The sequence below is a fragment of the Oryctolagus cuniculus genome, chromosome 4, assembly GCF_964237555.1.
Source record: "Oryctolagus cuniculus chromosome 4, mOryCun1.1, whole genome shotgun sequence".
Classification (NCBI taxonomy): domain Eukaryota; kingdom Metazoa; phylum Chordata; class Mammalia; order Lagomorpha; family Leporidae; genus Oryctolagus; species Oryctolagus cuniculus.
This window is the reverse complement of record NC_091435.1, coordinates 125,272,033-125,294,733: the sequence shown is the minus strand read 5'-3', so window position 1 is coordinate 125,294,733 and position 22,701 is coordinate 125,272,033. Positions and strand designations below refer to the sequence as shown.

Here is a 22,701-nt window from a genome sequence, read left to right as displayed (position 1 = left end):
CAGCAAAATAGGTGCAACAGGAGGGCATTATATTAAGTGAAATGCCGGATACAGAAAGGAAATTGCCACATGATCTCCCCCATGTAAGGAAGGTTTTAAGTCTATCTATTCTTCGAATAGTGAGTGTTAGGGATTGGGAAGAGTCAGGGGAGGGGCTGGAGGGAGGTTGGCTAGCAAGCACCCAAACATTTAGATAGAAGCAACAGGTTCCAGAGTTCCACAGCGCAGCAGGAATAGGTCACAATAATGTATTGCATTCTGTATAAAGAACTAGAAGAGAGGAGCTGGGAGAGTCCAAACATAAAGAAAAGATAAGGAAATGGAAATGCTTAGTTGTCTGATTTCATCAGTTTATGCTGTATATGCATGTTGAAATATTACACTGTATCCCAAAAGCTTTACAAGTATTACATTAATAAAACTGTTTTATTTATTTATTTATTTATTTTTGACAGTCAGAGTGGACAGTGAGAGAGAGAGACAGAGAGAGAAAGGTCTTCCTTTGCCGTTGGATCACCCTCCAATGGCCGCCGCTGCAGCCGGCGCACCGCACTGATCCGATGGCAGGAGCCAGGATCCAGGTGCTTTTTCTGGTCTCCCATGGGGTGCAGGGCCCAAGCACCTGGGCCATCCTCCACTGCACTCCCTGGCCATAGCAGAGAGCTGGCCTGGAAGAGGGGCAACCGGGACAGAATCCGGTGCCCCAACCGGGACTAGAACCCGGTGTGCCGGCGCCGCAAGGTGGAGGATTAGCCTATTGAGCCACGGCGCCGGCTAAAACTGTTTTATTTTAAAAATAAAAATAAACTAGAGCTATATGTATTCCATATATGAGAGATCTTCAAAACAATCATCATGAAAAAACCTATGTTTGGTTTCAATTTTTTTCACCAAAATGTCATTTTCCATGAACTTTGAATTCCCTGTTGGTCAGAGAGGGAGTAGTAAACTTAAGCCTGAGACTAAAACAAGAGGGCAAAGGTAATGAAGATACCTTGCAACCATATATCCCTGGTCCCAGTGAGAACTCTGAATTGTCCATTGATCTTTGTCTTCCATGTTCATGTACTTCATCCTTTTATTCTATTTTTGCAATAACTTAAAGAGGTATTAATCTTTACTTTCAATTGCAAAATCCCCAATGTTTTGTTAATAAACAACCACTGAGCACCAACTCCATGTAGAACATGATGGAGAGTTTAAGGATGCCAAACAGAATGAGACAGTATCCCTGTTTTGCAAATTTCTTAAGAGCAAAACACACTGGCATTTTCAATGGCTAAATTCTACAAATACTTTCTGACTACATACCTGTATAAACATCGTGTATTTTCTGCATCCTTTTAAAATCTAATTGTTCAAAACAAAAATACAAAAGAGAAAGCTACAAAAATCTATTCTCTAAACACAGGCGCAAAAGCATCTCTTTGGTAACCTGTGATTTAATCAATTTAGACAAATGCCTTTGGTTAGATTTGGGTAACTTAGAATATGCATGGAGAAGTAAATCCTGACCCAATTCTATCATTAACTAGACACTGAAACCTTTTGCTTTCCTTTTCTCCTGCCTCCTCTTCTGCTCCTTTCACTTACTTTCAATAAGCTAGCCAGACTACTCAATGTCCAGATGATTCCCATTGAAGAGATTGCTGTTCCAGATACCGATGTTGATAAAAATATTATCTTTCAGCATAATTTTCCCTATCTTTCAGGTTTAGAGGAATTTGTCCTTTTATATCTTCTCTGAGTTGTGTGCAACTCAAGCAGGAACTATGACTTATTTATTCTTATTTCTTAAGATTTATTTATTTGAAAGGTAGAGTTACAGAGACAGTGAAGGAACAGAGGGTGGGTGGGGAGAGAGAGAGAGAGAAAAAGAGAGAGTGAGGGAGATGTCATCTGCTGGCTCATTCCCCAAATGGTCACAACAGCCAGAGCCAGGCCAGGCCAAAGCCAGGAGCCAGAATCTTCATCTAGGTCTCCCAAATGGGTGGGAGGAGCCCAAGAACTTGGGCCATCTTCCACTGCTTTTCCCAGGCCATTAGCTGGGAGCTGGATTGGAAGTGGAACAGCTGGGAATCAAACAGGAGTCCATATGGGATGCTGGCATCTCAGGTGGGCAGCTTAACCCATTACGTCACAATGCCAGACCACTGAGTTATTTATTCTACTCTCCCTCACACCAATGCAGTGCATGATGCTATTAATAAATATTACCTCCATTAACTTCCTCTCTGTTATCTAAGTTAATAATTCCTCATGCTAAACACTGGCTTTGTACTGATTGGTTGATATAAACTCTTGATTTGCCAATCACTAGAGGAAAAGAGTTACTATAAAGTTTGCTCCACTATTGCTCAGGCTGTTCTGCCTTCAAACCAGGAAAATTCAGGCTACGTAACAAGCAGAAGCAAACATGAATGAGATAGTGCACTTGTAACACCAAAGCATTCCTCAGCCAACTGTCATTTACTCTTGCTTTTTACTCCCTGCAATAATCAATCACTTAATGCTTGGCAATCATAATGAGTTGGATGGTAATAACAGTCTGATGAGTTTACAAATTATAGTGGTAAGAAGTGGCACATGTTTATGACTTGAAAAGAACTTGGCCAAGGCAGCATAGTAGAGGTGAATTCAGGGCACCTGAATATCTTGGTTATTTGGCTGCTCCAAGAGTGCAAAGGAACCTATGGCACTCATCTATCCTACAGGAAAAGCATCTTTCAGCTGCAATTACCTTCTAGCTGCACAATTTCTAAGCTACAGAGCTCTACAAAGATATTTCAGCCCTTCAACACAGAATCTCTGAGTGGGGCCAGTGCTGTGATGTAATGGGTAAAGTCGCCACCTACAGTGCCGACTTCCCATATGGGCACCATTTCAGTCCAAGCTGCTCCACTTCTGATCCAGCTCTCTGCTATGGCTTAGGAAAGCAGGAGAAGATGGCCCAAGTCCTTGGACCCCTGCACCCACTTGGGAGACCCAGAAGAAGCTTCTGGCTCCTGGCTCAGGATCAGCCTAGCCTTCTCCATTTCAGCCATTTGGGGAGTGAACCAGCAAATGGAAGGCCTCTGCCTGCCTCTCTGCCTGCCTCCCTCTCTCTCTCTCTCTCTCTCTCTCTCTCTCTCTGATTATGCCTCTCTATAACTCTTCCTTTCAAATAAATAAATAAATCTTAAAAAAAAAATCCCTGAGCACCTATGTTTCATACATTGTGCTAAATATCAAATGACTAAGACCTCAGACAGTGTGGTCCAAAGGTCAGCAAACTGTTGCTATGCAGAGTCAGACAGTAAACCAGCCTAGAAAATACATGAACTAGAGAAAATGGCTGTGATCTAATAAAGCTTTATTTGTAAAACCACTCAGGTGGACTGAGTCCATGAGATGTAGTTTGCAGATGTCTGGCCTAGCTCGTGAGGCAGGTATGATTTCAAAAATATGTAAAGCATGGAGTAGGCATTTAGTCTGGCAGTTAAGATATTCAAGTCCCAGGGCCAGCACGGTGGTGCAGCGAGTTAAAGCCTTGGCCTACAGTGCCAGCATCCCATATGGGCTCCAGTTCAAGTCCTGGCTGCTCCACTTCCAATCCAGCTCGCTGCTAATGTATCTGGGAAAGCAGCAGAGAATGGTCCAAGTCCTTGGGCCCCTGAACTCATGGGGGAGACCTAGAAGAAGCTCCAGGGTTCTGGCTTTGGATTGCCTCAGCTCCAGACATTGTGGCCATTTGGGGAGTGAATCAGAGGATGGAAGACCTCTCTCTCCCCCCACCCCCCGTAACTCTGTTTTTCAAAAATATACAATAAATCTTTAAGAAAAAGAGACATTCAAGTCCCACATCAGAGTGCCCTGCTTCAATACCTGGCTCTGACTTCTAACCCCAACTTTCTACTAATGCAGATCCTGGAAGGCAGGGGTGATGGCTCAAGAAATTGCTGGGCCAGCATTGTGGTACGGTGGGTTAAACCACCACCTACAATGCCTGCATCCCACATGAACACCAGTTCAAATCTTGGCTGCTCCATTTCAATCCAGTTCCCTGCTAATGTGCCTAGGAAAGCAGCAGAAAATGGCCCAAGTGCTTGAGCCCCTGCACTTATCCCTGAAACCTGGATGAAAAGTTCCTGACTTCAGCCTGGCTCAGCCCTGGTCATTGTGGCCATCTGGGGAGTGAATCAGCAGATGGAGGATCTCTCTGTTTCTCCCTCTCTCTCTGTAATTCTACCTTCAAATAAATAAACAAATCTGAAGGAAGGAAGGAACAAAGAAATGAAGGAAAGATGGATGGATTTGGGTACCTGTCACCCATTTGGAGATATTGATTGAATTTCAGACTCCCAACTTTAGCCACCCAGCCCCAGGCATCGTATCCATTTGGAGGGTGAAAAAGATGGGAGTTCTGTCTTTGTCTCTCAAGTAAGTAAATTTTTTAAAATTACAAACCAGTTTCATGTTTGTTGAACATTTCTTTTTTATGAAGCTATTTTATGTACATTGATTCAAAATTTGATCTTCATAACGACTCTTTGAAGCTGGTGTTCTTTTCCTCATTTTATAAAACAGAAAACTGAGGCTCAAATACATTACTTTTAATAAGTCATCATCCAGCAAGGGGTGGAGCTAGGAGGTGGGGTTCTGCCTAATGGGTAGAGATTACTCTATGTTCATCTAAATGCACATCCTCTTCCTCCAGGGCACACAGCCAGACTACATTCCCCAAGCTCCTTTGCAGCTAGGCAAGCAATGCGATCAGGGTGCCTGTGAAATGTGGGCTTTCCTCATGATGACCTCCTACACATGATTCCCTGCTTTCTTTTCCCCTTCCAGCTGGCTGCAAGGAGACCCTCCTAGGGTAACCTTGTCAGTCACATGTTGACAACAGCAAAGCCACAGGATAGAAAAAGCCTAATCCCCAAATCACCACTTGGAAGAGAGCCACCCAACCACAACACCTGTTACACAACTGTGAAAACAGCAAGAAACTTGAATTAAGCCAATGAGCTGGGCCTTTATCTGTTATGCAGCTAGCATTGCCTTAACAAGTATAGCCCATGTCCAGGTCCAATGTCTGCATTCAACTGTTAGCAAATACGCAAAGGACGATGAGGCAGGAACAGGCTGATGAGGCAGGAAGATTATATTTCAGACAGAGGATACATCAGGCAAAGCAAAAAAGAAATTATTCTAAAGGGTTGGCAGGCAAACCAGCAAGGCTGTGGAAGGAGAGGCAGCAAAGATCAGCCTGGGGAAGGACTGGTGCATAGTGCTGCAGAAAAAGGATTGGGAGAGAGCAAGAGACAGCAATCGGATTTGCCACTGGCACACCCAACCTGAAAAGGAGGTTGGGGGCAAGGCAACCACCTCCAGGGTCTCAGGGCAGCAATGGCCTAATCAGAGTAGAACTGTGAGACACCAAGATTGCTCTTTATATACCCCAATTTTTAAGAGATTTGATTTTTTCTGATTATAAATGTAATTTATGCTAATTACAAACATAAAAGAGTATGAAGAGAAAACTAAATCATGTTAATCCCATAGTCAATGATAACCAGTGCTAAAATTTCAAGGCATAAACTTCTAAGCTTATTTAATCTTCTTCTTTAGGACTAAGGAAAATGACAATAAAAATATTTTCTATTGAAAATAACTGCCAGTATGTTCTCATGTCAGTCAACATAAACCTTCACATCACTGTTAATCACTACACTGTCCCATGGTATAGATTTGCTACCAATTTTTAAAAGCCAGTTGTCTGCGGGAGGGAGTTGTGGTGCAGTGGGTTGGGCCATCGCTTGGAGGCCCAAATCCCATATCAGTGTCTGGTTCTAGGGCTTGCTACTCTTTTGTGTTTCCAATCCAACTTCTTGTTAGTGCCTCTGAGAGACAGCAGCTGACAACCCAAGTTGGTTTCCTGCCACCCACATGGAAAACCTGGATGAAATTCCTGGCTCCTGGCTTTGGCCTAGGCTGTTGAGAGCATCTGGGGAGTGAACCAGCAGATGGAAGATACTTCTCTCTTAGCCTTCCTTCTTTTTTGTCACTCTGCCTTACAAGTAAATAAATAAATCTTTAAAAAAATAAAATAAAATCAGTTGTCTACCATACATTTGGTTTGCTCACTTTTTCTTGCTATTACAAAGAATACTTGCAACAAACTTTCTTGTACATGTATCTTTATGCAAATGTGAAAGTTCTTTTATAGGATTTCTGGAAGCCAAACTGCTGAGCCAAAGTGTTTGTCTAACTGTCAAACTGCCCCCAAAAGATGATACTACTTGGGACCCCCACCAGCAGTATATGAAAGGGTCCTTTCTCCCAATTTTCACTGACACTGTCATCATTTTGTTTTTGATTTTCTCTTAGGGTCCTCTGCCTATATAGTAAGGCAAAAAGAAACTAACTAATCTTTTAATTTTTGAAAACACAGTTAAGCAATTTTTAAAAAAGATATTATTTTATTTATTTGAAAGAGTTACAGAGAGAAGTAGAAACAGAGAGGTCTTCCATCCTCTGGTTCACTCCCTAGATGGCTGCAATGGCCGGAGCTGCACCAATCCAAAGCCAGGAGCCAGGAGCTTCTTCTGGGTCTCCTACATGGGTGAGGGGCCCAAGGGCTTGGGCCATCTTCTCCTGCTTTCCCAGATCCAGAGAGCTGGATCGGAAGAACGGCAGCCGGGACTAGAACCAGCGCCCATATGGGATGCCAGCGCTCAGACCAGGGCTTTAACCCACTGTGCCACAGCACTGGCCCCAGTTAAGCAATTTTTTATCCCTCTTCCTCAAGTTTTTTTAAAAACATCCTCTCTATTTGGTCTACGGAGGATCCTAAGCATGTAATATTTAATATCTTTAGCCAGGTTACAATGTGGTTAATTTATACAATTGGACTAAGTGACTAGAAGCAAAGTGACTTATGGATTTGAAAGACACAGCATGAAAGAAGTCAACATAAATGACCAGATATTAATTCTCCTTGAGGAGTAGTATTAAGTACTGCGGGTCAACTGGGGTGACCAGAATTGAGTGGGTAAGGTCTTTGCATTTTTCCCCTAAATAATGAACTGTGCACTGATTAAACATCCAGCAAGGATTTAACTTATGCCTCCTGGCAGTTGTTCCCCACACCTTAGCCATATGCTTGGCTTATTTTTGTTGGTGGTTATATAATAGCCAGGTAAAAGGGTAAACATACAAGGAGGCTTGGAGGAAAAACACAAGCAGAAAACTGAAGTAGGTGTCAAACCTCAGAGGATAGGACAGGAAGGCTGAGCCCAAGACGAGGTCTGTGTGTGGAAGACAGGCCCGGAAAAGGGAAGAACAAGGGCATAACAACCACTGGTCAAGACTTGTGAACCTCATCATCTCATTTTATCCTCTCTTCTCTTCAGAATGCAAAGAATCTTTATGTTTTGAGTGAGGAACATTCACACCAGAGAAACTGCCCAAAAGATTAGCTGAAAGCTAAGCCACTACTAGAATTTTGTCTTTTGCTGTTATTTTACTCCAAATCCCATAGTTTCCCTCACAGTACCGAAGCACTGGGGAAAGTTCTGATTTAGAACTTCCGCTGCTCTCCCTGTCTCAATGTGTCTCTTCTCTCATCTGGGGTCACAAAGGAATGACATAATGAAAGAGAACTGTGAATGGGAGAAGGTCCCAGCAACATGAATAAAGAAACAAGAAAATAAATTATCTATTAAGTAGGTGAGAAATTGAAGAAGGGAGTGTAATTTAAAACAGTGTGAGAAAAGTTAATAGTAGATAAAAACATGATAAAGAAGTAGCATAATAAAACAATGGCATGAAGAGCCTGCATTACAGGGCAGGGGTTAAGTCACTGTGACAACACTGGCATCTCATTTCAAAGTGCCGGTTCAAATTCTGGCTACTCCACTTCCAATCCAGCTATCTACTATGGCCTGGAAAGCAGTAGAAGATGGCTCAAGTGCTTGGGCCCCTACACCCACGTGGGAAACTCAGGGGAAGCTCCTGGCTCCTGGCTTCGGATCGATGCAGCTCTGGCCATTATGGTCATTTGGGGAATGAACCAGTGGATGGAAGACATCTATCTCTCTTTCTCTGCCTGTCCTCTCTCAGTATAACTCTGACTTTCAAATAAATAAATAAATCTTTTAAAAAAAGAAGGAAAATAACTAAAAACCGGATTAAAATTAGGTGACTCAACTTAGAAATACATTCAGTCACTTAATCCTGGCTTGTTCCTAAAGGGACTGATTTTCCATTCTATTGATATTCTTTTTCATATGCCAATTTCCCCATCACTCTTTTTAAATACAGTGAACAAAACAGAATTCAACTTTAAGTAAGAGTGAATTCCAAAAGAGTGTTAGTGTAGACCTGTTAACACTATTTTCAGGAACATTTACCAATTTTAGAACTTTCATCAGTCTGGTCCTCTCCATGAACCTCAGGACTTCTGCCAGACCAGCCAATATTTGCTTTGCCTTGTTTTTTTCTCAATGACACCTTTCTGAGCTTAAAACAGAAAAGTCACTGAAAGCACCTTAGAAACATCCCATAAAGCATAGAGGACTGGTTCCAAGGCCCCGTGGCTAATTCAGGCTAAATGCAGAATGGTATCAACTACTGATGCTTATATGAATGGACTTGCATGTGGTTTTATAAACCAAACACATTTTACATTTTGTTTCTATGAAAACACAAGATGAATTGAGAAAACAAGGAAAAGAAGTCTAAGGGGGGTTGGGGAGGAAGACTTTGTGACAGGAAAATTACAACAAACAAATGCGTGTGAGTGCCACAGTGGGAAACACAAAGTAGCACAAAGAAAAGGGTGGACCACTCCCTTCTGTGTTTAGTTGATTCCTCCTCTGTTCCCTTGTGCACAACTTGCTTTCATCCACCTCTTCTTCAGAAGAAAAAGGCATAAATTTGAGATGGAAGACAGAAAGTGAGAGAATATGAAATAAGTTGGCAATGACTATACACCATGATCAAATAAAGGACTAGCCAAGCATACAGTCAAAATAAGAAAAATAAAATAAATAAGTAAAAACTTGAGAGATGATCCCTCTCCCTTGCCAAAACTTGTAGATTCCTGTTTATTAAGCTCTCCACGCCTTCCTTTTCTCTTTTTCCTACTTGGTTTTCGGGGCTTTTCATTGTTCAAACAATCAAGGAGAACCTGAGAAAAGAAATGAGTAATCCTCCGCCTTGCGGCGCCGGCACACCGGGTTCTAGTCCCAGTCGGGGCGCCGGATTCTGTCTCGGTTGCTCCTCTTCCAGCCCAGCTCTCTGCTGTGGCCCCGGAAGGCAGTGGAGGATGCCCAAGTTGGGCCCTGCACCCGCATGGGAGACCAGGAGGAAGCACCTGGCTCCTGGCTTCGGATCGAAGCAGCACACCGCCATAGCAGCCATTTTGGGGGTGAACCAACAGAAAAAGGAAGACCTTTCTCTCTGTCTCTCTCTCTCTCAGTGTCTAACTCTGCCTGTCAAAAATAAAAATAAAAAAAATAAAATAAACTAGAATAAAATGAAATAAAAAGAACACCAAAGTAAGAAGATAAGTAAGGTAGGAAATAATTGAAATTAACCTTAAGACCTTAAAATCAGGAGATGAGGGAGCAGTGCTATGTCCTAGGGGCCCAAGCCTCCGCATGCAGTACCGGAATCCCATACGGGCGCCAGTTCAAGCCCTGGGCTCTTCCTATCCAGCTCTCTGCTATGGCCTAGGAAAGCAGCTAAAGATGACCCAAGTGCTTGGGCTCCTTGCACCTGCGTGAAAGAACTGGAAGAAGGTCCTGGCTCCTGGCTTCGGATCAGCTCAGTTCCAGCCATTGCGCCAACTAGGGAGTGAACCAGTGCATGGAAGACTGTTCTCTCTCTCTCTCCCTCCCTCTCTCTGTAACTCTACCTCTCAAGTAAATAAATAAAATCTTTAAAAATAAATAATTTTTTTTAAAAAATCAGGAGACTATTCCCTATATGAAAGGTATTTAGCTACAAAGTATAGATGATTAAATTTTTTTCATTCTTCTTTATTGGCCACATAAAAATTATTAGACCTGTATTATTGACATGATTACTTTCTGTTATATGTGTATGCACACATATATACAAGCACATACATTCAACCCTGGAAGGATGCAGCTCCACATGTCAAAGTATCAACCATGGATATCTGAAGAGTGACAAAGGCAAAGAGAAATTTCACTTAATACTTCATATAAGTCAATACTGCTTTGATTTTTTTTAAATAGACATTGATTATAACTGTGAATATTCAAAATAAAACAAAGAATTAAAGAAAGGGGCAGGACAGGACTGGCATTGTGGCATAACGGGGTAAGCCACCACCTGCAACACTGGCATCCCATATGGGCACCAGTCCAAGTCCCAGCTGCTCTATTTCTGATACAGCTCACTGCTAATGCACCTGGGAAAGTAGAGGAAGATGGCCCAAGTGTTTGGGCCCCTGAACCCACATGTGAGACCTGAAAGAAGCTCCTGGCCCATGGCTTCTGGCCCAGTTGTGGCCATTTGGAGAATGAACCAGCAGATAGAAGATCTCTCTCTCTCTCTCTCTGCCTTTCAAATAAATAAGATAAATATTTTTTAAAAAAAGGAGGAGGGCAAATGACAAGTGAACATAGAAATTGAGAAAATGTGCAAAGAAATTATTTTAAGGGTATGAATCCTCCTGCAGTACCAGCATTCCAAATGGGCACCAGTTTGAGTCCCGGCTGTTCCACTTCCAATCCAGCTCTTTACTAATGGCTGGGAAAGCAGCACAGGACAGCCCAAGTGCTTGGGCCCCTGCACCCTCGAGGGAGACCCAGAAGAAGGTCCTGGCTCCTGCTCCTGGCTTCTGACCCGCCCAGCTCTGGCCATTGCAGATATTCAGAGAGTAAAACATCAGATAGAAGATCTCTCTCTCTCTCTCTCTCTCTCTCTCTCTCTCTCTCTCTCCCCAACTCTGCCTCTCAAATAAATAAACCAAAAAAAAAAAAAAACTTAAATAAACATAATAATAAGGATTTTTTAAAAAGAGTATGAAAACTGTCCTTTCAAACTTTTTTTATTTCATCCCTTCTTCTTTTCTTCTTCTTTTTAAGTCCACCTTTTGTAGGGATTCGGGGGGATGTTTCAGAGCCCAGATGAATTTCCATCTTTGAACAGCCTCCCAAAAAAACCAGACAACACTCACGCAGATTTTCAAGAACAAGCAAAAGCAATGGGTCCCCGGATTAGACGAAAGCCTTCCGTTACACATATTTACAACCATGACACAGTCTTTAAACAGATCAGTAGACATAATAACTTATTCTTCTTCAAAGAGACAGCTGAAGTAACTCTAGCTCGCTCATGGTAGCTCCTGTTCTGTTGACAGGTAATCAGAGACAGTAATGGATCATTTGTCAAAACCCCAATGACTCAGGTTCATGGCCTTGATATGCCTGAACCAATTTATCAAGTAGACTGCAGGAGCCTTTGCCTTTGTTGAATCCATTCTTCTCAGCACTTACTAGACTCTTTCCCAAAATACCACTTTTAGATCATCCATCTACTCCAAAGTTTACCATCTTCTCCCCTTATCCCTCAGACCCCACTGAAATTCCCTACATGATCTGGCCCCACCCCAACCATTCTTGCCGCTGCTTCCCTATACCAAACCCTGTTTAATTTACCACACCATTCTCCTTTCTGTCTCCCGCTCAGGACGATTCAATAGCAGACCCATTTATACAAAGGAATGTCAGCGCTCAGCTATCAAAAACCCCTCTGATGGGGAAAAACACCTGCAGCTTTAAAGAAGTTAAATTGAGATGTCTTTATAGAGAAGAATCTTTTACAAGAAGTATACTGGATCAATGTGGTGTAGTGAGTTAACCTGCTGCTTGCCACATCTGCATCCGATAATGGAGTGTAGGTTCTAATCCCAGCAGCTCAGCTTCCAATCCAGCTTCCTGAGGAGCGGCAAGTGACGACTACAGTACTTGGGTCCCTGCCACCCAGTGAGAGACCTGGATGGAGTTCCAAGCTCCTGGGTTTAGCCTGTCCCAGCCCTGGTTTTGGGGGGTAATTTGGGGAGTAAACCAGTATATAGAACATTCCCTCTCTCTCTCTCTCACTCACTCTCTGCCTTTAAGTAGATGAAACTAAATATTAAAAAAGAAAGAAAACCAATCCCTTCCTGCCTATATATCTTACTACCTCCAACAAGTTGCAATATAACCAAAATTAAACACACACACACACACACACACACACACACATGACTTCAAGTCCAGGCTCCAAAGTCAGCAAACAGGATTCAAATGTCAGCCCAACTAATTACAGTTTGACCTAGGTTAGGATCTTTTCTCTCTCAGGCTCCTGTCTCTAAAAATGAGACAACAACCATACCCAGGCCACAGGGTTATGATGGAGATAACTAGTTGTTAAAATTAATATTAAGTATTCAATTTTTTCTAATAAATATAATCACGTAATTTGCTATAGAAATGTCCAGAATCTATCCTCTTCCTCAGATGTCATTTTCTAAAGTAGTATCCATAATTAAAATAACTTTGGTGGTTGCTTTGCTCTGATGAATATTTATACTGTCACAGTAGTATAAATTTTGTATATTAATACTGAACTTTTAAAATCAACCCATGATGAAAACATAGGAGGAAGAAATACAACTATGGAAAAAGAATAGAAAAATTGTTGCACTGAAAGAGGTTACGAGAGGGGTTGGCACTGTGGCATAGCAGGTTAAACTGCCACCTGCAGTGCCGGCATCCCATGTGGGTGCCAGTTCAAGTACCGGCTGCTCCACTTCTGATCCAGCTCCCTGCTAATGTGCCTGGGAAAGCGGTGGAAAATGGTCCAAGTCTTTGGGCCCCTAAACCCACCTGGGAGACCTGAAAGAAGCTCGTTATTCCTGGCTCCAGACTGGCCCAGCTCCAGCAGTTGCAGCCATTTGTGGTCTCTCCCTCCCTCTCTCTCTCTCTCTCTCTCTCTCTCTCTCTATATATATATATATATATATACACACACATATATATATTCATATATTTATAAATATCTGCCTCTTAAATAAAAAATAAATAAATCTAATAAAAAAAGAAAGAGAGGTTAGGAGAGACAGAAGAGAAGGAATTGGTAAAGGGAATACCTTAGTAGCTAGGGTATTTCTAGTTGGCAGAGCAGGAAACAAAAGTATAAGATAATTGTTAAAGTTATAAAACTAACCAACAGAATAACTGAAGGGGACATGAGGACAGTATGAAGGGTCTTCAAAAAGTTCATGAAAATTTTGCTTTTTTAATTCCATTTCTCCAAGAACCTTTTGAACTGCACACATATAACTGAGCTAACTCCTCATCTACCATGTAAGAAAACTCAATAGCACAGATGATATAAAAAACTGAGAAGTAAGTAAGTGGAATTTTAAGTCTACGACCTAGAGAGGAGAAAGTAACATCAAAACTCTATAAAAAGGAGAGTGGTGGAGTTAAAAGTAACTTATTTGGGGAAAAGGAACCACATATTTTGTTACTAGTTCATTTGTACTACCGTGTTTAATTTTCAACTGCTAATTTTTAATTAAGAAAATATCATAGAAATCACTACAGAAGGAATAAAAACAAACCTGGACAGAAAAGGAAAAATCTGTGTAGAGAAAATTCCAGATCTTTACTGACACACGAGAAGGACGTGAGAGAAGACCTAAGCCAAGATGGCCCTACTAAAATTCCTAAGAGACTACTCAATGTCTTTAAGTTGACAGTTCGCTTCAGTGAATTGCAAAGGCAATGCTTTCTGACCAAAAATCCCAACTGGGTTATTTAAAAACCAGACAGGAAGTTCTACAATTCATCTGAAATAGAAAATACATGAAAAGAGTAAAAATCTTTGATCAAGAACAATAAGGAGGAACTTGCACTCACTGATGGCTCAAAGACAGACTGATAGATCTGGGGAACAAGGTAAAGTACACAGCATAGCGGGCATCATCTTCCTCATTAAACAGAGGAATAGCTACATCCACGAAAGCTTAACACCAATAAATGGCCATTGAACTTCCTATTCTACTGCTATATTTGGACTGATGATGCAAGTAACATGACAACATCCAAACCAACATCCTGCAACCTAAAGAGGACTGAGGCTGGTTTCTCTGAGCTTCATGAGGACATCATTCTTTGTTGCAGTAGAGAAACAGAGATACTCCTAATGAGGAACAATTCTGTCTAGTGGACAAGAGGTCACAATCTTATTAAGAGTGGCAATGTTAAATTCCTATCAGGCAATTACTTTCTTGCAGCTAATTTATCCCAAATACAAGGCTGGATAACAAATGTACACAGAGGAAGATGCAGGGAGAATCTTAGGGTGGCTTTGGTCAGGGACAAAAGAGACGAATGTAGACTTCAAAGCCTAGTGCTCAAGACAGATCATCCTAGCTAAGAAATACAAGTTAAGGCCCATGTTTCCTCAGCTATTGACTGCAACAGCCTGCCAGTCCCCCTTGCTCCAGCCATCAGTTCCCACCCTGTTGTCAGCTCTTTCTTAAGCTCAAATCCGATTCATCTCTCCCTAGCTTAAAACCTTCTGTTGCCCTTTTCTAAAAAATAATGTCCAAATTCCTTAACCTGGATTACTGGGGCTTTCTTATAACACCTGGCCCTTGCCTACTTCTTAACGCCAATCTTTACTTATCCACTTGATATACACCCTGCTATCCTTCAAGGCTTAGTTCAAATGTCACATCCAGAAATCCTTTGCTGACTTCTTCACACTCAAGATACCACTGGATTGCTCCTCTATTGTAGTATCTCTGTAATCACAGTAATATAAGCATGCTTGTGCACTCGACCAAGAATTACCAGAAAAGAGGTAAACACCTTTATTCATTTTCATATCCCCAAAAAATACCTGTGGATAAAGCACTCTAGACAGATACCTCTATTGACTGTACCCGTAAGTTATGAGCAGCTGAGAACTCCACAAGCAGCTCTTCATTTTCTCCTCCCTAGAAAACAGCCTTGTACGAAGAATTCATGACAGAAAATGAGCAAAATCACAAGTATTGAAATGTTTATCATCTCCAAAAAGCAAAAATCTGTTGGACTGAAAAGAGCTGGTCCAGTCATCCTGATCAGAGAATGGGAAGGCTGGACCCCAGCCAGCCACAGATCTGCTCCACGTCTGTGAGAAAACTGTGCAGCCTCTCCATCCCTATTGTTCTCCTTATAAAAACAAAACAAAGCAAAACAAAACAAACCTGAGATTGCTTTGGTTTGTTCCTGCTCTAGAAATGTAGGACTCACTCCTGCATTGCCCTTCCATAAGGCTTTCATACACAGCACGCACACTGCTGGCACGTAGGCTATACTAAGCCACGGGGAAAATTGGTAGCAGATGGTACCAAAGTTCTAGGTCAAAATGCTTCGTAATGGCACCCCAGAGCAAATATAATCTCTTTTCAATTAAAGTAGGTGAAACATGTAACAACCTCATTTCTGTGACTAGACCATCTTACATTTCTGTGATCTTTCTCCATCTTACAAATGCTTTCAGAGAACTTACACCAGTAATTTACAACAGCCTTGCTACATAAGCAAGGAAGTAACATTGCCTCTTGTTACTAAAAAGGAAAGTTGAGGTTCAGAGATAAAAAGAGGTTATAACAACTTGCCTTACATGTCTCAAGCTTGCTCTGACTTCTGATTTTATGTTGCAATTCCAATCCCTACATTCTCTCACTCAGTGATTTAAGAATTAAGAATCACGGAGACAACTCTCTGATTCTTGGCAGAATGTTTAGTCTGTATAGTAAATTCTAAGGCTAATAATTTCCTTAGTATATACCTAAGTACAAAATGTAGGAGCAAACATGAATTTTACACTTACTATGCCAACGTGAGACTCACACTGAATATACAATTTTAAGACTAAGCATATGCCACCAAAACTCAAGTTTCTTCTCTTTGGCCTTCCTGTCCCCATGTACACATTTCTCAACTTCGTATTCCAGTCAATTGAAGCCATGTCCATTTATATCACTGTTTTAAAAGTGAACTCAGTATTCAGTAGACTTCAGAACTTATTAATTTTATACACTCATAGTTTGTATAATTTAAGATGTTCCTCTTAAAATTAATCTAGAGTTCAGAAGAAAGATTTGAAGAATAGTCTTGCTGGTGACTAAGATAATTTTAATATCAAAAAAATCAGTAAAGGAAATTTCTCACTCTATAAATCATTAAATAGAAAATCTATTTCTATGAAGACAAAATATGAAATATGTGATATTAATATTTCTTTGTAAGCTCTGAAATAAATATTCAATTAATAAACTCTAGTAAAACCATTTGTGAGTGAAAACATCTACTATAAAAATAATACACCTTATACTTATCAGCTTTAAAAGCTTATGTGACTAAATAATTCATTCAAGTTACCATAATGTTTCAGATATAGCTTTACTTTAACTTTAATTTTATCTTAAAGACCACATTATGAAGTGAAAGTTAGAGAAGTCACTTTCATCATTACTCCCATGATACGTAATACCAGACAATCCTGACAGTACACTATGTAATTACATTTACTTTTACATTCTGCATACAAAACAGTTTATAAATACATTAAAGGACAAAACTCTAAATGCAGATCCTTCTGACAAACTACATCTCAAGTAAACCAAATCCTATCCTATTTCTGTATAAAAGCTTCTTCCCAGGCTTATAAAATTCATGTATACTTGGGATATCTCAACCATGGTACAACTGGCATTTTGAATAAAAAGCAAGCATCAATGCTGATGCCATGACCATGGCACACTGGAGTTGATAGCATAAACTAACAACAATCTCCAGACAGGCCCTCAGATCAAGCACTGAGGTGCTAAAGTTATATTTGAGTAGATGCACATGAATAATCCGAAATGACAGACAAAATTCAGTCTGAAGATAAGTTTAGAAGGCATTTCTTGACATTTATTCTGTCTGACCAGGCAGGAACACTTCTCGGAATTCAAGAACAATCTCCATGTATTTTAAATTCCTGATCTAACTCATACCTTGAAATATTTCTCCCATGCTACTGGAGATGAATGTCTTTAAGGACATGACACATGGATTCTGCCTCCATTTTATCTGTGCTGAATACTTCTGCCATTCATTTTATAAAGCCAATTATTTGTACTACCTATGACTGTCTTTAATTGGTATAAATTGGGAATCATTCTCTCCAGATTACCATAGAAAGTTAAAATACAGCTGTATTCATCGTTACTCAAACTTGACAGTGTTTACATTAAAATCCACTGTTTACAAGTGGCAGACAAATGAAATTTCTAGGCATGTCTGCAACCTTGACTTACAACCTAACACAAATGATTTCCTCACTGACCACTTTATTATAATGATGTACTTTCAATTTGTCAGCATGCAAATTCTAGCACTATAAAAGTACACAGACAAGAAAAAAACACTTTTGCCTAATCAAAAGTCTTTACCTTTCATGTTAAATAGAATATGCCAAATACATTGTCAAGAATTCAAACAAGTCTTCCACTTAACTAAACAGGAAATAAAATAAGAGATGCTTACCATCTTTTACTAGGACTAACACACTTACCTTAAAATTAGTAGTATGAATCTTACCTTTTTCTGGACTTAAGTTTTTATATACTTCAAGGTCTGCCATTAAATTTAATATTGTTACACATTATTGGCAAGAGCAGGAAAATTTCTCTCTAAAGGCAGAGCCTTTTTCTGATACACATCTCCAGAAAGAGGGGGGAAAGGCAAAAATGAAATCCTTAGCAGCCCCAAAAACTGGGCTCATGCTGCCCTTTATGGCATGATGAGATCGTCACAATTCAGGCTTGACAGTGTGGAGAAAAATCAATCCATGAGATATGACTGTAGAACTTTGTCCCAAAGTGAAAAGCACAGCCAGATAAGCACTCTGGCAGCATCTGCTCAGGGCTGCCGCTATTGTGGGAATGCAGGCGCTGTGGCTACTCTGGGTATGAGACATGCATGCTTAGTGCAGCGCTGAAAGCCCTCCAGGCATCATGCACATTTAATGTCTCGGAAGTTTAGGTCTTTAACCATCAAAGAAATCCTCCTCACCTACGGAAGTCATTGAGAAACACTGATAACTGTGGCGTGACGCAAGCTGGATGCAGAAACGAACAGGCACACACAGAGAGACACACAGATGCGCACACACAGACACACACATGCTCTCAGAAGCTAACGTCCCTGCGTTAACAAGCTGCACACTGTCTTCTGCACTACAGGCTACTTCTGTAGCTGTCAGGGGCCACGTATATTTACTCTCTCGGGAAGCCTTTCCTTGTTTTTGTTGGTTTGTTTTGTTTTGGTTTTTATCCATATTCCTCACACAAACAGCAACAAACACAGAAAAGACTGGAAGGTTTCCAACTTAGAAGCAATGAGGTTACAATCTTAAAACACTTGATGCAGCGAAGGCTATTTCTCAGATTTAAAAAAAAAAAAAAAAACTTCCCCGTGGGCAAGGTAAATAGCATGAATGAGTCTTAAAAATGTGAAAGATTTAGTGAATGAAGCAGCACATGATTATAGTACAATTTTCCTACAGTATATCTAAACGTTATTGAGAGTTTCATCCGCTTCATTGAAAAAATAGGTATATAGACACACAGATAATTCATGGGCAATTTACCATGGTCCTGCTTAATTAGTCTTGCATTTAAGTGTTGTAACTAGGTCTCTCCACCTGAGCAGTGACTCCCAGAAAATTCTCTTCTGAATTATTGACCCTTATTTCCATGTCCTGCTCCCTGGCTTCTTGCTGACCACCCACCCATGGTCCCTGGAACTCCCCCAACATTTCCCACTCTGTAGTCACCAGTGTCAGTGTCTTTCCTCCATTCCTATCAGAGCTGCCCAGCCTGCACTGCTAACCCACCCCTCTACTCTACCCCATTCCCGTGCTTTCCAATTTGCATATCCCTTCCCCTAAGTTGTAAATCTCAGTATTTCCTCTTAACTACTTCCATGAAATTTTCTATTTCCAGTTCAAAGGTGTAGGGGGGGTCTATATAATTAGAATATCTTTCTGGCCACATTGAATCTGACATATACACACATACAACTAAACCACAGCAATGAAGAGTTTAGGAGTCTATCTGCCTGGGGTTCACACCCTGACTCTGCCTCCAACTAGCTATGACATCTTCAGCAAGTTACTTAAACTCTCTGCTCTTCAGTTTTGTTATCTGTATAATGGCCATAACAACAGTCTTACTTCAAAATATTATTCCATTTTAAGAACTTAATATAAACTACTTAGAACCATGATATTATATATTATCATTACTATTATTGCCTTGAAATTCTGTTCATCACCCCAAAAAAGCAAGGGTCTTCATTTTTTGAAAGGAAATTTCTTTTTTTTTTTTTTTTTTTTTTTTTTGAAAGGCAGAGTGGATAGTGAGAGAGAGAGAGACAGAGAGAAAGGTCTTCCTTTTGCTGTTGGTTCAGCTTCCAATGGCCGCCACGGCTGGCGCCCTCGGCCGGCGCACCGCGCTGATCCGATGGCAGGAGCCAGGTGCTTCTCCTGGTCTCCCATGGGGTATAGGGCCCAAGCACTTGGGCCATCCTCCACTGCCTTCCTGGGCCACACCAGAGAGCTGGCCTGGAAGAGGAGTAACCGGGACAGAATCCGGCGCCCCAACCGGGACTAGAACCCGGTATGCCAGCGCTGGTAGGTGGAGGATTAGCCTATTGAGCCTCGGCGCCAGCCGGAAATTTCTTTTTTTAAAGATTTATTTGAGCTGGCACCGCGGCTCACTAGGCTAATCCTCCGCCTAGCGGCGCCGGCACACCAGGTTCTAGTCCCGGTTGGGGCGCCGGATTTTGTCCCGGTTGCCCCTCTTCCAGGCCAGCTCTCTGCTGTGGCCAGGGAGTGCAGTGGAGGATGGCCCAGGTGCTTGGGCCCTGCACCCCATGGGAGACCAGAAAAAGCACCTGGCTCCTGGCTCCTGCCATCGGATCAGCGCGGTGCGCCGGCCGCAGTGCGCCGGCCGCGGCGGCCATTGGAGGGTGAACCAACGGCAAAAGGAAGACCTTTCTCTCTCTCTCTCTCACTGTCCACTCTGCCTGTCAAAAAAAAAAAAAAAAAAAAAAGATTTATTTGAAAGGCAGAGTTAGAGAGAGAGAGAGAGAGAGAGAGAGAGAGATCTTCCAATCTCTGGTTCACTCCCCAAACGGCCAAAATGTCCAGGGCTGGGCCAGACTGGGCCAGAATTGGGAGCTTCTTCCTCATCTCCAATGTGAGTGCAGGGGCCCGAGCCCTTGGACCATCTTTTGCTGCTTTCCCAGGCACATTGGCTGGGAGCTGCATCAGAAGAGGAGCAGCTGGGATTTGAACCAGTGCCTATATGGAATGCCAGCATTGCAGGTGGTGGCTTTAACCTGCTACTCCACGGTCCCAGCCCTGGGACTTCATTTTTTAACATGAAGTTAACCAAAAGTTTGAGCACAGATTGGAATCCCAAAATTTGAGATATCTTAGAATTATCCATTTCTGTTAAATAATTCAAATGTTTAATACTCCCAGATAATTTTACTCAAAAAGACAATCGTGTTTCCATAAAACAAAATTGGTACCAAGTTATAAATTCCTACCTCCAGTGGCTGCCCAGAGCCAAAAATGCCCAAAAAGCAAACGGCATCTTTAGAAAAACCAGGAAAATGAGGTGCATGTGCTCTCATGGAACATTTGAACCCTCCGTCCAAAGACCCCTGACGCCCAACCTTGTGTGTCAACACAAGGAAGGGTCAGGTGAGGGGGCGGGGACAAACTGTTCATTGTTCACTGCACCCACAGGGAATCCTTGCCTCCTCATAGTGTCTTCACCCCTCTTGCCTCTTGCACCTGAAGCTCCACAGGCTGCTCCCTGAAAAGGCTGTCCTGCACAATGTGGACAGAACCCACCAGCACCACACGGGCAGCCTTATCTTCAACGGCTTTGGGACACCCTTGAGAGCCAATCCACTCTCCCATGGTGAGTATTTACTGCTTCAAAGGGCGGCTGGTCAAGCTTGTAAAAAAGTAGGCTCAGCCCATAAGTATTCATTTAACCACCAAGGAACACTCATGAATTTTTGAGAGTCTGGAATACCTATTCCTTATTAAGCAGCAAATAACCTTTTATGCAGCCTATTCTAAAGAATCACAAAACCTAAACACCTATCCCAAGGTTGGCAGAGGGTACTGGGTGAATAGCCATGTCTCCCTAAATCACTCCCCAGTCTTCTCTCCACAGAAGGTCATGGGTAATGTCAGGAGCAGGCCAACTGGATCTGGGGAGGCCTTGGTGTTTCTGATTGGTCACCTCAATGCCAGTTCAGCCCTATAGTTTTTAACTTCTTAATTGGAACCTTCATGTGAAAAGATAGGGCATTTTCCAGATTAGTTGTAGCACAGGGCTTGGCATACAGTAGATGCCTTAGAGACCCCTATCAGCTTTCTCCATTTTGAATCATCAGAACAAATAAGGAATTGTCTTCACCAATCAGGCAAAAGATACAGAAAGGTACCTCCGAGCTCAGCTTCTCAAAGTTTAACAAGTAGAGGACTTTAAGCCTATGAAGATTTACCTCATCTTTCATATCTGAATTCTACTTCTGATCTCTTAAAGAAACATTACAGGGTAATAGGTAAAAAAGCAAGGGCTTTCAAGGTGGCTGGATCAAGGTTTAAGTCACAGTCTATTCCTGTACCTACTGCATGATCTTGGGGAAGTTACAGGGAAGGCTGTAGATAAACCATGACACCTACTTACATTTGAATTTCGTATAAGCAGCAAACAACTGCTTAGGATAGGTATGTCCCATGGAATATTTCCTGCATTTTTTCATTTGTTAAATCTCATGTTTCCAAGCCTTTAAGTCTAAATATCCTCATCTGGGAATAGTACAACCTCATAGAGTTTTTGGCTTTTTTAAAAAAAGATTTATTTAATTATCTGAAAGGGATGGGGGGAGAGAGATGTTTCATCCAGTGCTTCATTCACCAAATGGCCTTTCATATAAACAAACAAATCTTTAAAAAAAAAAAAAAAAAGCTTAGTCAGTTTACTAGTATTCAGCTATAGAGAAGATATGCTATAATGATGGTTAACTTTCTTTGACGGTTACTAACATTTATGAAGCTCTTCTTATGCCTACTGTTACCATTTGAGAAGTGGAGAGAGATGCGAGTGACAATGCTCTGATCTGTTGGTTCACCCCAAATGCTCACTTTGGTCAGGGTTAGGCTAGGCCAAAGCTGGAAGTCAGGAATTTAACCCAAATCTCCAACATGGGTGACAATGACCCAACTACTTGAGCAATCACCTGCCACCTCTCAGGATCCCTATTCACAGGAAGCTGAACTGCAAATTGAGTCAGGACTCAAACCCAGGCACTCCAACTTGGTACCTGGTTGTCTTAATATCTACACCAAATGCCCACTCTTATGAAGTATTTTCTATGTTGCAGACACTACTTCTAATATTGAAGATGTCTATTTAAAGCTTACAATGCCCCATGAGTAAATGAGATAAGATTTTTCTCTAGTTTCAGACACAGAAACTGAGGCAGAGGGAGGTTAAGCAACTTCCCTGTTATGGCACTGTGAGTAAGTTATAAACTGGAAGTGAATCCCCACAGTCAGGTCCTA

General features: G+C 41.6%; 1 protein-coding gene across 13 annotated transcripts in view; it reads right to left on the bottom strand.

The window, feature by feature from the left end:
• Positions 1–22,701, bottom strand: part of PLCH1 (phospholipase C eta 1) — a 300,525-nt gene that overhangs the window by 173,164 nt on the left and 104,660 nt on the right. For 2 of the 13 annotated variants that reach the window (XM_070072617.1, XM_070072616.1), the window contains exon 1: positions 18,120–18,888. The exons of 6 other annotated variants lie outside the window; for them this stretch is intronic. In XM_070072617.1, coding sequence (XP_069928718.1) covers positions 18,120–18,384 — 265 coding nt within the window. In that variant the 5' untranslated portion in view covers positions 18,385–18,888. Of the gene's footprint in view, positions 1–17,645; positions 18,093–18,119; positions 18,889–22,701 lie in introns of those variants that run through there. 5 more of the 13 variants (XM_051818723.2, XM_017346860.3, XM_070072609.1 and 2 more) reach the window with 5 other exon arrangements.